This window comes from Salmo salar, chromosome ssa14, assembly GCF_905237065.1.
Source record: "Salmo salar chromosome ssa14, Ssal_v3.1, whole genome shotgun sequence".
Lineage (NCBI taxonomy): Eukaryota > Metazoa > Chordata > Actinopteri > Salmoniformes > Salmonidae > Salmo > Salmo salar.
The window spans coordinates 17,674,701-17,687,961 of NC_059455.1; the positions used below are offsets into that span (position 1 = coordinate 17,674,701).

The following is a 13,261-nucleotide window of genomic DNA, read 5'->3' on the forward strand; positions in this document are numbered from 1 at the left end:
GTCCTAATACGCTAATACAGCTTATTTCTCTTGTCTCCTTTATTTTCAACTGCCTTCCCTCAACCTCTCTGTAATGGGAAACTCAAGGGATGCGTCATACTACGCTTATATGGCTTCCTTGAATAAAGTGTCCTTTATTTTTTAACCCAGATCTATCCGGACAATACATTTTCACACACCTTTTTGTGTAGCCCATGTGCTTGAATAAGTCACATTGAATAACTTTAACCCTTTGACGCGGATGATCACATATTTGTGATCATTGTTGAGTGGTCCCAGCAGCGTACGATCTCAAATATGTGATTGGAACAGTAGCAACAGAACGTATGATGCAACAAACTAGTTTAAACAGCATTGTTGTCTGAAAAGCATCTAAACAATGTTTTGTACTGATGGGAAATAAAGGTCTTCACAACTTATGTTCCTCAATTTCCCCTTTTATTGTAAAAGATAAATGTGAACTGTATCATCTGAACATAACACGGAACACATCCACAGTTAAACTCATTCCATAAACCAGTCTAAATAACAGTTTGCGCTGACAAAAAACAAAACATAAGTTAGCAACCTAACAGCTAGACTAGTTTACAATGTACCACATCTCTGGTGAGCACAAGAGACTAATGTAATGTTGTTTAGAAAAGAAATGCGTGTCAGCTAAGCTAACAGCAGCTAAATTCTTTATGATGGGAGCCATGTTTCTTTATGTTTGACTTGGCGAAAACTCCCTAATCCCAGAATGTCATTCACTATAAGACGTAAATAAACAAAGTCAAAGATGGCTGTGCCCATTGCCTGAAAAATATGGACTTAGTTTAGCCCCTTTTCAGCATATTACAAATCTTTGATGTACTTGTTACAGTGTATACAAGAACCGGGGCACATGACTTGACAAGTCATTGACCATTTTTGACAAATCAAAAAGCAAATAAAATGGCATCACCTCACAGATCATCACAGCAAATACAAGCCTATTGCCTAGCCTCACCATAGCGTGAAAGCTAAACAGGGATTAAACCATTTTAGGGGGGGCTTGTGGGGGGGTTCCTTTCATTTGTGGGGGGTTTTCAAGTCCATGGGGGATAGAAATGGTGGGAGGTATCGTGGGGGATATGACGCAGGAAATATTACTATAATGGGGGATTTCTCAATAAATGGGGGGCAAACACAGGAGAAGATTATACGCTAAATAAAAATAAAACCCCTGGAAAGGAGTTACAATCTGATGCCGTGTTCAAAACAACAGGGTACTGGGAAATCTTCAACTTCAGTGCGTTCAAGACAACTGGGAACTCTGATAAAACAGGCTCTGACTGGGAAAAATTGTTTTGAATGGTCATCCAACTCGGAATTCCAACTCGGGAACTCAGGCCTCTTTCTAGAGCTCCAACTTTCCGAGCTGAAGATCACTGACGTCATGATTTGACCTAGTATTTTTCAGAGTTCACAGTTGTCTTGAAAGCATCATAAGTCAGTTGAGTGAACTACCCCTTGTTATAACATCTTTGGTCTGACAGACGCTTACATGACAACTAGAATGCATTGTATGATGTCAACAAACATGGAGCCACAAATAATTGGCAAATAGCTTAGCGATAGCTCATCATAATCAGTACAACCTTCAAAAAAGTATTTTACACACATCATATGTGACCATTACAATCTCTGCAAGAATCAGAATGCATGAATTGTCACCAGTACTTGAAAACGTGAATAAAACAGTAAATACATAATGATCCATACATACGGTGAGCTACAGTAGAAACGTCAACACAATATACAGAAAATAAGACACTTTGATAGGAACACTCACTTGTCCAAAGTCCAATTTGTAAGGAAAACAACAATGAAGGCAATGCAGGCGCCAGCCAGAAAATGTGCCTGGGGAAAAAGTTTGTGCAAGGCTTGTTCTGACTAGAGATGTGCAATGTCTTCATACTTGATCTGGGGAAACACTGGCAAAGTGCTTGGGCTCTCATTGAAGAGAGAAGTTTGTCTGGCTCAGTAAAGACTCAAAAATAATTTTAATAATAATTTGTCCACAACAGTGAAATGGTTTACTTCTTATATGAATTGTTAAGGAGGTGGAACAAACCTCAATTCCAACAGTTGTTAGCCTCTTACATCTAGACGTTCCGCTAGCGGAACACCTGCTCCAATATCCAATGATGGGCGTGGCGCGAAATACAAACTCCTCGAAAATCCGAAAACTTCCATTTTTCAAACATATGACTATTTTACAGCATTTTAAAGACAAGACTCTCCTTTATCTAACCACACTGTCTGATTTCAAAAAGGCTTTACAACGAAAGCAAAACATTAGATTATGTCAGGAGAGTACCCAGCCAGAAATAATCACACACCCATTTTTTCAAGCTAGCATATAATGTCACAAAAAACAAAACCACAGCTAAATGCAGCACTAACCTTTGATGATCTTCATCAGATGACACTCCTAGGACATTATGTTATACAATACATGCATGTTTTGTTCAATCAAGTTCATATTTATATCAAAAACCAGCTTTTTACATTAGCATGTGACGTTCAGAACTAGCATTCCCACCGCAAACTTCCGGTGAATTTACTAAATTACTCACGATAAACGTTCACAAAAAACATAACAATTATTTTAAGAATTATAGATACAGACTCCTTTATGCAATCGGGGTGTCCGATTTTAAAATAGCTTTTCGGTGAAAGCACATTTTGCAATATTCTGAGTAGATAGCTCGCCATCACAGGGCTAGCTATTTTGACACCCACCAAGTTTGGTACTCACCAAACTCAGATTTACTATAAGAAAAATTGGATTACCTTTGCTGTTCTTCGTCAGAATGCACTCCCAGGACTTCTACTTCAACAACAAATGTTGGTTTGGTTCCAAATAATCCATAGTTATATCCAAATAGCGGCGTTTTATTCGTGCGTTCAAGACACTATCCGAAGGGTAACGAAGGGTGACGCGCGGACGCGTATCGTGACAAAAAATGTCAAAATATACCATTACCATACTTCGAAGCATGTCAAACGCTGTTTAAAATCCATTTTTATGCGATTTTTCTCGTAAAATAGCGATAATATTCTGACCGGGAGTCGTTGTTTTCGTTCAAAGACTGATAATCTAAAATGGACTCTTCACGTGCACGCGCGCACCCGTCTCATTGTTCTCAGATCGACCACTTACCAAATGCGCTACTATTTTTCAGCCATGGGCTGCAAAGTCATCATTCAACGTTCTGGCGCCTTCTGAGAGCCTATGGGAGCCTTAGAAAATGTCACGTTACAGCAGAGATCCTTTGTTTTGGATAGAGATGACAAAGAAGGCCAAGAAATGGTCAGACAGGGTACTTCCTGTACAGAATCTTCTCAGGTTTTGGCCTGCCATTTGAGTTCTGTTATACTCACAGACACCATTCAAACAGTTTTAGAAACGTTGGAGTGTTTTCTATCCACAGCTACTAATTATCTGCATATTCTAGTTTCTGGGAAGGAGTAATAACCAGATTAAATCGGGTACGTTTTTTATCCGGCCGTGTCAATACTGCCCCCTATCCATAACAAGTTAGAAAATAAAACTTGTTAGAAAATAATTTTAAATTGACACGTTAAACATAGCGTTAAACATATAGATAAGTAGCAGGCAGCATGCCTTGGATTGAGGTCAGCGCGGGTTAACTGTCCTGTTGCTTAAGTTGCTTAACGATCCCATTTTGGAACAGTGAGTGCATGAAAAAACTGACACTGGGGCGACCGATAGAGATATTTGGAACTCACGCGTGAAAAGATTAATAAATTATATAAATGAATACCGTATGTGAAAAGACTGGATAGTCCTGGATTCACCTTGATTTATAAAAGACCTCAACCCCTAGTCTAACTGCCAGCTTGCGGATTAGTACAGGATAGCTGGTAGCTACAGTCCTGTAAACCTCCCTCTCCTTTGGCTATAGCGCATTCGCTGTAGTGATGGACTATAATTAGCATATAGAGTAGCTGCTCTCTCATCATTGGCATGTCCAGGAACATTCTTTAAGTGGTGAAAACTCTTCCATCAACAGAACCGGACTAATAAAAACATTCCACTAATCCCAGTTTATCTAAGCCTTTCCTGTCCTCTAGATGGATATGGAGTACGACCCGTTTCCCTCTCCTTGGCAAGACAGACTCAATAATGTTGAAAAACAGGTGTGCCTAATTCCCACTATAGGGCTGACCTGTACTGTGCTGGCTCTGATGTTTTCCTTTCACATTGCCCTTTCCAGCATGGTTCCAGAAATGATGGTGGATGTGTAACCAGGCCAACCAAGTGCAGCTCAGCTTGGGTCGGTTCTGTGTGGCTTAGTAGTGTGAAAAGGGTATTACCTTGTCTATCCTATGAGGGGTCCAGGATTTGTGTTAGGTCTCTCTGGAAAATGTGATTCTTTGAGATCTCAATGGGATCTCCTGGTTAAATAATCAAATCAAATGTTATTGGTCACATACACATGGTTAGCAGACGTTAATGCGAGTGTAGTGACATGCTTGTGCTTCTAGTTCCAACAGTGCAGTAATATCTAACAAGTAATCTTACAAATTCACAAATTAAGGTTGAATAGAATGCAATCCTTCTCATTGTATTTGTCAATCTCAAGACCTGTTGGCAAAAGATTCACTGAGATGTCAATGGGAAAACCTGGATAAATAAAGGTTCCTCTCTGTCTGTTTGTAGGCGTTCCCTCGGGTCCGCGGAACGTGATATCCGTCGTGAACGAGACCTCAGTGATCCTGGAGTGGCACTCGCCTAGGGAGACAGGCGGTCGTGAGGACGTGGTCTACAACATTGTGTGTAAGAAGTGCCGGGCGGACCGCCGTACCTGTTCACACTGTGACGACAACGTGGAGTTTGTGCCGCGGCAGCTGGGCCTGACGGAAACCAGAGTGTTCATCAGTAACCTGTGGGCCCACACGCTCTACAGCTTCGAGATACAGGCCGTCAACGGGGTGACCAATAAGAGCCCCTACCCTGCCCAGCATGTGTCTATAGACATCACCACCAACCAGGCTGGTAAGAGAATAGTGTGTGTGTGTGTGTGTGTGGGGGGGGATGGTCGGCATCATCATCATTATCGTCATCTGTGTTCATGTACATTGTTGGTGTAGTCTGCTGTACCTGTGTCTCCTTTCTAGTGTCCAAAGAAATACTTTTGTATAGCGTTTCATTGATTGTTGATATCATAACTCATCCCACATTGCTCAGCACTGGTAAACACAACATAATCTCTGCATTGCTGACTCCTGTCCTGTTGCTTCTCCTTTCACAATGTGAGCTGGAGAGAGGTCATTGTGCTAAACCGTGAATAAGTGAGGGGGTAGCAGCTGACTCCAGCTGCACGAGAACTCACAAAGTGAAATATTGAAACTGTCTCTCTTCTATCGTATTATCGCCCTCATTTCTCGTATGAAAGCAGAGGCCTGCTATATAATTGAGTGTGTTGAGGGATTGGGGGATTTTCCCCTTTGAAAACATGGTGAAGTTCAAAACCCCAACCCAAGACATGGCGTGTTAGGATCTGTGGTGAGACCAGCACATCCCTCCCTTTGCCCTATTTCGGCACCCTTTGTAGTTCCCCAGTTTTATTTACACATCAAACCCTTTGAAACCCCCCCAAAAAAGAAAATGCTGGTTTGCATTTTTCTCCAAGACAACATTACAGAAATGTTTGCTTCTTAAGCTTCAGTAAAAAGCCTAAAGTAAATTAATCTATCTATGACAAACAGCAAATACGATTTTTATATAATGTCCTTTCTACTTGATATTCTGAAGGTTGAGACAGCGTTGAGACAGTGTTGTGGCTTATCAGATATCTTTGCTGGTTATCTTTGCGGTCTTCTTTTCGAATAACTTGACTTGACCTCTCCCTTCACGACAGACTGAGAACAGTCTATGAGGCCACAGCCTAAAACATTCATGCTGAACACATCCCTGAAAAAACAACTACCAAATACAATCCTGGGCGAAATAGCTGGAGGATGTTTTTATAGGGCTGAACATGATCTAGAATCAAGTCCCTCCTCTTATTCGTTATGATTTAAAAGGCGAAACTGATATTATTTTCTGTGATTCTTTGTGAATACAGGCCCATGCCAGTTTCTCTGCTGTTTGCTGTCTTGGCAGCAGTGCCGTAGCTGTTACAGAACAGGCAGTGAGACAAGAAGGGTTTGGGTGTTTAGTACTACATAATGACCAAGCAGGCAACTCTTCTGTCCAAGACATTAGCCCACGATTAGGGCAGCGTGAACCAAGCCAGAGAGTTGGACGGCCGCCTCCTCATCTCTCTCCTTCACCCTCTCTCTCTCTCTCTCTCTCTTCTCTCTCTCTCTCGCTCTCTCTCTCTCCTTTTCTTATGTTGGAAGGCTCTTGCTCTCAAAGGCTCTTGAGTCTCTTGCTCTATCCAACTCCCTTGCGATTTTTCTATTTTTTTCTCTCTCCTATTCGTCATTTCTCTTGCATCCCTCCCTCCCTTCTATTTCTCTGGCCTTGTGATGGAATGTGAATTCAGCCACTGGAAATGACAGCTTTGGGATATTTTGTCTGCCTGGTCCTTTTCCTACAGTGTTCTTCATGCTCCCGTGGAGTTCCATCATGTACATAGTGACACTTATCAAGGGACCTAGAGCACAAAGTATTGACCAAGTGGAAAATTTAAATGAGACTTGTTTCATTTTTCTGTGTTTGCTGTTATAAGAGAGACCTCAAGAGTGTCTGCCAAATATGTGGAGTGTATTTGTGTATTGAGTGTTGCTGTGCATTTGGTTTTTGAGTGGTCATTTTGTGTGTGTGTACCATATTAGAGTTTTTGAGTGCATACAGCATCTTTTCTGGGATTTTTTGTGTTTTAACCTCTCTGGGCTAGGCGGGACGAATTCGTCCCACCTACGTAACAGCCACTTTAAGCCTGTGGCGCGATTTTCAAAACCTTAAAAATCCTATTACTTCAATTTCTCAAACATATGACTATTTTACAGCTATTTAAAGACAAGACTCTCGTTAATCTAACCACACTGTCCGATTTCAAAAAGGCTTTACAACGAAAGCAAAACATTAGATTATGTCAGCAGAGTACCAAGCCAGAAATAATCAGACACCCATTTTTCAAGCCAGCATATAATGTCACCAAAACCCAGAAGACAGCTAAATGCAGCACTCACCTTTGATGATCTTCATCAGATGACAACCCTAGGACATTATGTTATACAATACATGCATGTTTTGTTCAATCAAGTTCATATTTATATCAAAAACCAGCTTTTTACATTAGCATGTGACGTTCAGAACTAGCATACCCCCGCAAACTTCCGGGGAATTCGCTAACATTTTACTAAATTACTCACGATAAACGTTCACAAAAAGCATAACAATTATTTTAAGAATTATAGATACAGACCTCCTCTATGCACTCGATATGTCCGATTTTAAAATAGCTTTTTGGTGAAAGCACATTTTGCAATATTCTAAGTACATAGCCCAGGCATCACGGGCTCGCTTATTTAGACACCCGGCAAGTTTAGCACTCACCATAATCATATTTACTATTATAAAAGTTTGATTACCTTTTGTTGTCTTCGTCAGAATGCACTCCCAGGACTGCTACTTCAATAACAAATGTTGGTTTGGTCCAAAATAATCCATCGTTATATCCGAATAGCGGCGTTTTGTTCGTGCGTTCCAGACACTATCCGAAATGGTAAAGAAGGGTCGTGCGCATGGCGCAATTCGTGACAATAAAATTCTAAATATTCCATTACCGTACTTCGAAGCATGTCAACCGCTGTTTAAAATCAATTTTTACGCCATTTTTCTCGTAGAAAAGCGATAATATTCCGACAGGGAATCTCCTTTTCGGCAAACAGAGGAAAAAAATCACAAAGGCAGGGGCGGTCGGGTCATGCGCATAAGCCCAGAGTCCCTTGATCGGCCACTTGAGAAAGGCGATAATGTGTTTCAGCCTGGGGCTGGAATGACGACATTCTGTTTTTTCCCGGGCTCTGAGAGCCTATGGAAGACGTGGGAAGTGTCACGTTAGAGCAGAGATCCTTAGTAAAAGATAGAGATGGAAAAGAAGTTCAAGAAATGGTCAGACAGGCCACTTCCTGTAAAGGAATCTCTCAGGTTTTGACCTGCCATTTGAGTTCTGTTATACTCACAGACACCATTCAAACAGTTTTAGAAACTTTAGGGTGTTTTCTATCAATATGTAATAAGTATATGCATATTCTAGTTACTGGGTAGGAGTGGTAACCAGATTAAATCGGGTATGTTTTTTATCCAGCCGTGTCAATACTGCCCCCTAGCCCTAACAGGATAAACATTGGATATTTCTGGTACTTGTTACTCCACCGTAACAGCATGGTTGAAAGCAGAGCTATGGCGCTATGGAAATGTAAAAGTTGTGAACCCTCCAGTTTGTGCATTTTGCTGAGCGTAGGTGAATATGCTTTTTTTTTTACATACAGTGCATTCGGAAAGTATTCAGACCCCTTGCCTTTTTTCACATACTGTTACGGTACAGCCTTAGTCTAAAATTGATTAATAATCCTCTTTGGGCTAGGTGTCGCGCTAGCGGGATAGAAGCCGACAACATTCGGTGAAATTGGAGGGCGCACAATTCAAATAAATATTTGTAATATTAAACATTCATGAACATACAATATCTTATATCATTTAAAAGGTTCACTTCTTGTTAATCCAACTGCGTTGTCAGATTTCAAAAAGGCTTTACGGCGAAAGCATACCATGCGATTATCTGAGGACAGCACCCCACATCAACATATTTTTCAACCAGCCCAGGCTTCACAAAATCACAAACAGTGATTAAATAAATCACTTACCTTTGAAGATCTTCCTCTGTTTGCAATCCCAAGGGTCCCAGCTACATCATGAATGGTCATTTTGTTCAATAAAATCATTCTTTATATCCAAAAAAGTTAGTTTAGTTGGTGCCATTGATTTCAATAATCCACTCGTTCAACATGCAGACAAAGGAGTCCAAAAAGCTACCAGTAAACTTCGTCCAAACAAGTCAAACGACATTTCTATTTTATTCTCACGTAGTCTAAAATGTGAATAAACTATAATATTTCACCTGGAAAGTACTATGTTTAATAGGAAAGGACAATTCGTATGCGTGTGCCTTCTCCTTCGCGCGCCGAAAGACTGATTTGGTCCAGGTGCTCTCCCCCCAAAAAATCCAAATACTTGTTCGTTTTTCAAAAAAGAAGCCTGAAACCTTGAATGAAGACTGTTGACATCTAGTGGAAGCCATAGGAATTGCAATTTGGGTGACGGACATATGGGTTTCCAATAGGTTTCCATAATAAGACCCTGGGAGCTGAAAAAAAATACATTCCGGTCGGATTTTCTTCGGATTTTTGCCTGCCATATCAATTCTGTTATAGTCTCAGACATTATTTTAACAGTTTTGGAATCTTCAGAGTGTTTTCTATCCAATGCTACCAATTATATTATTTTATGCATATCCTGGCTTCTGGGCACGTCAGTCAGGTGGAAATTCAGGATACGGCCCCCTAGCCCTAAGAAAAATTCTAATCAATCTACACACAATATCCCATAATGACAAAATGAAAACAGCTTTTTAGACATTTTTGCTAATAAAAAACTGAAATACCTATTTACATAAGTATTCAGACCCTTTGTAATGTGGGAAAAAACATCTGGTCTTCACAAAGGGAAATTGTTTTGTAAAATTATACATGTTTTGAAGGAGAAGGGAGTTTTATTCTACCAATATGATAATGAACATTATGTTGGTAGTAAGGGAAGTTATATTGACATTTGCTATGAGACTCGAGCTCAGGTTAATCCTGATTTCATTGATCATCCTTGAGATATTTCTACAACTTGATTGGAGTCCACCTCTGGTAAATTCAATTGATTGGACATGATTTGGAAAGGCACACACCTGTCTATATCAGGTCCCACTATATGAGGTCCCACGGTTAACAGTGCATGTCAGAGCAAAAACCAAGCCATGAGGTTGAAGGAATTGTCCGTAAAGCTCAGAGACTGGATTGTGTCGAGCCACAGATCTGGGGAAGGGTACTGCAGCATTGAAGTGCAGTGTCTGCAGCATTGAAGGTCCCCAAGAACACAGTGGCCTATATCATTCTTAAATGGAAGAAGTTTGGAACCATCAAGACTCCAGCCAAACCGCCCGGCCAAACTGAGCAATCGGGGGAGAAGGGCTTTGGTCAGAGAGTTGACCAAGAACCTGGTGGTCACTCTGACAGAGGTCCAGAGTTCCTCTGTGGAGGTGGGAAAACCTTCCAGAAGGACACGTATCGCTGCAGCACTCCACAAATCAGGCCTTTATGGTAGAGTGGCCAGACGGAAGCCACTCATCAGTAAAAGGCACATGACACCCCACTTGGAGTTAGCCAAAAGGCACCTAAAGGTCTCTGACCATGAAAAATAAGATTCTCTGGTCTGCTGAAACCAAGATTGAACTCTTTGGCCTGAATGCCAAGCGTCACGTCTGGAAGAAACCTGGCACCATCCCTACGGTGAGCATGGTGGTGGCAGCATCATGCTGTGGGGATGTTTTTCAGCGGCAGGGACTGGGAGACTAGTCAAGATCGAGGGAAAGATGAACAGAGAAAAGTACAGAGAGATCCTTGATTTAAACCTGCTCCAGAGAGCTCAGAACCTCAGACTGGGGTGAAGGTTCACCTTCCAATAGGACAACGACCCTAAGCACACAGCCAAGAAAATGCAGGAGTGGCTTTGGGATAAGTCTCTGAATGTCCTTGAGTGGCCCAGACAGAGCCGGACATGAATGGAGAGACCTGAAAATATCTGTGCAGCGTCGCTCCCCATCCAACCTGACAGAGCTTGAGAGGATCTGCAGAGAAGAGTGGGAGAAACTCTCCAAATACAGGTGTGACAAGCTTGTAGCGTCATACCCAAATAGACTCAAGTCTGTAATCGCTGTCAAAGGTGCTTCAACAAAGTACTGAGTAATGGGTCTGAATGCTTATGTAAATGTGATATTTCGTTTTTTTATTTTTAATACATTTTCAAAAATGTCTGAAAACCTGTTTTTGCTTTGTCATTATAGGGTATTGTGTGTAGATTGATGAGGGGAGAATTTTAAAATAAAAACACATTTTAGAATGAGGCTGTAATGTAACAAAATGTGGAAAAAGTCAAGGCTTCTGAATACTTTCCGAATGCACTGTATATATATTTTTTTCCTACTAGACATTCTCAAACTATACAACCTCCCCATTCCCCGTTTCTGGAATCGAAAATCCAGTGTTTAATCGCAACAACCTCCAAGAAAATAACATCAGAGAGTGAAGAAGGGAACACTCTCTCTGTCTGGCTCATGGTCCTCTAAGTCGTGGTGCCTGACAGTGAAGTAAAGGGAAATTAGGAGGTAAATACCTATGATTATTAGGGTAGCCTAATGCCTTCTGACTGTCCCATGTTTGAATGGCTAAATATGCCCTACATGACAGATAGATGTTGGGAAGCATTGTGTGATCCCAGCTCTGGGTAAAAAGGTGACTGGCTGTAATTGGCTCTTTGTGGCTAGGTAATTGCGGCGCTGCTGCTTCTGACTGGAGGGGTTTTATAACAGGCAAAAAGGATATGGATGTGGATATGAACTTTCGGTGATGAGATGGATCGAAGGATCTGAGGATAATTTGGGGAGAAAACTTTGTTAAGGCAGTCTGAGAGTGGGAGTCTGGGGAAAGTTATTCTTAGCCACACTTACCATGTGCAAACTGGACTGAATGCCAAAAACTGTTAAAAAGGACACAAAGGTGTTGGCAATCTGTTAATCCTCTTCAAAGTTATCATTGGAATCTCAAAGTTCTCATTGGACTCTCAAAACTGCCAAATTCTTTGCTTTTCTGAAACATGGCTCTCGGACACGATACCCCCCATGGCTATCAAACTCGATGGATTCTCCAATCACCGGGCGGACAGGACTGTGGAGTCGGGAAATCGAAGGGGGAGAGGTTTACCTCTACACCAACTCCAACTGGTCTGCTAACTCCAGCGCTGTGGAAGTGTTCACCCGTCTTGGACTACCTGATGGTCAAATGCAGACCCTTCTACCTCCCGAGGGAGTTTTCAGCTGCTATCGTGAATGTTGTATACATTCCACCTCAGGATAATAAAAATAACAATCTGGCACTTAACGAACTGTACAAGTCTATAAACAAGCAGGAAAACCTACATCCAGAGGCTGCTTTTCTGGTTGCCGGCGATTTTAATTCCGCGTCACTAAGGCACGTGATGGCCAACTACCATCAACACATCTCCAATGCCACTAGGGACAATAAAGTCCTACACCATTGTTATTCTACCCACAAGCAAGCATACAAGGCCATCTCCCTCGTCCGCCATTCGGTAAATCGGATCACGACTCCATATTTTTTCTTTCTGCTTACAAGCAGAAACTCATTATCAAATATTATGCTACAGGACTGCTTTGCCAGCGCTGATTGGAATATGTTTTGAGACTCCGGCGATAACATTGACGAGCTAACCACCTCCGTCACCGGCTTCATTAGAAAATGTATCGGCGATGTTGTCTCCAGGCTGAGGGTTCGCTGCTTCCCCAATCAAAAACCCTGGATTAACACTAAGGTTGGAGCTAAACTAAAGGAAAGGGCTACCGCACACAGAGCTATCGTAGACAACCCTGAGGCTACGGCCGAGGTCAGGAATAAGTCCTGCTACGACATCCGCAGAGTCATCAAACGAGCAAAAGGACAATATAGGAATAAGGTGGAATCATACTACACAGGCTCTGACGCCCGCCGTATGTGGCAGGGGCTACAGTCCATTACGGATTACAATGGAAGACCCAACAGTGATCTGCCTAACGATGCCACTCTACCAGACAAACTTAAATGCATTTAATGCACGTTTTGACAACAACAACATCGTGCCGGGTGTGAGGGCCGTCACCGACCCAGATGATTTGGTGACCTCACTCTGAGGCCGACATGAAAAAAGTATTTAATCAGGTCAACACCTGCAAGGCCGCAGGGCCCAACGGTATTCCAGGGCACGTTCTCAGAGCATGCTGTCTGGCATATGTAATTTGCATAATGCCCCAACAGATCCATAGATGAAACAATCTCAATTGCTCTGCACACTGCCTCATCTACCTAGATAAGAGGAATACCTATGTGAGAATGCTGTTCATTGACTGCAGTTTAGCGTTCAACACCATTGTCCACT

The 13,261-nt window shown here is 41.8% G+C and overlaps 1 protein-coding gene across 2 annotated transcripts in view; it reads left to right on the top strand.

The window, feature by feature from the left end:
* Nucleotides 1-13,261, top strand: part of LOC106568848 (ephrin type-B receptor 1) — a 300,730-nt gene that overhangs the window by 205,774 nt on the left and 81,695 nt on the right. For both annotated transcript variants that reach the window (XM_045694009.1, XM_045694010.1), the window contains exon 5: nucleotides 4,712-5,047. In XM_045694009.1, coding sequence (XP_045549965.1) covers nucleotides 4,712-5,047 — 336 coding nt within the window. The remainder of the gene's footprint in view (nucleotides 1-4,711; nucleotides 5,048-13,261) is intronic.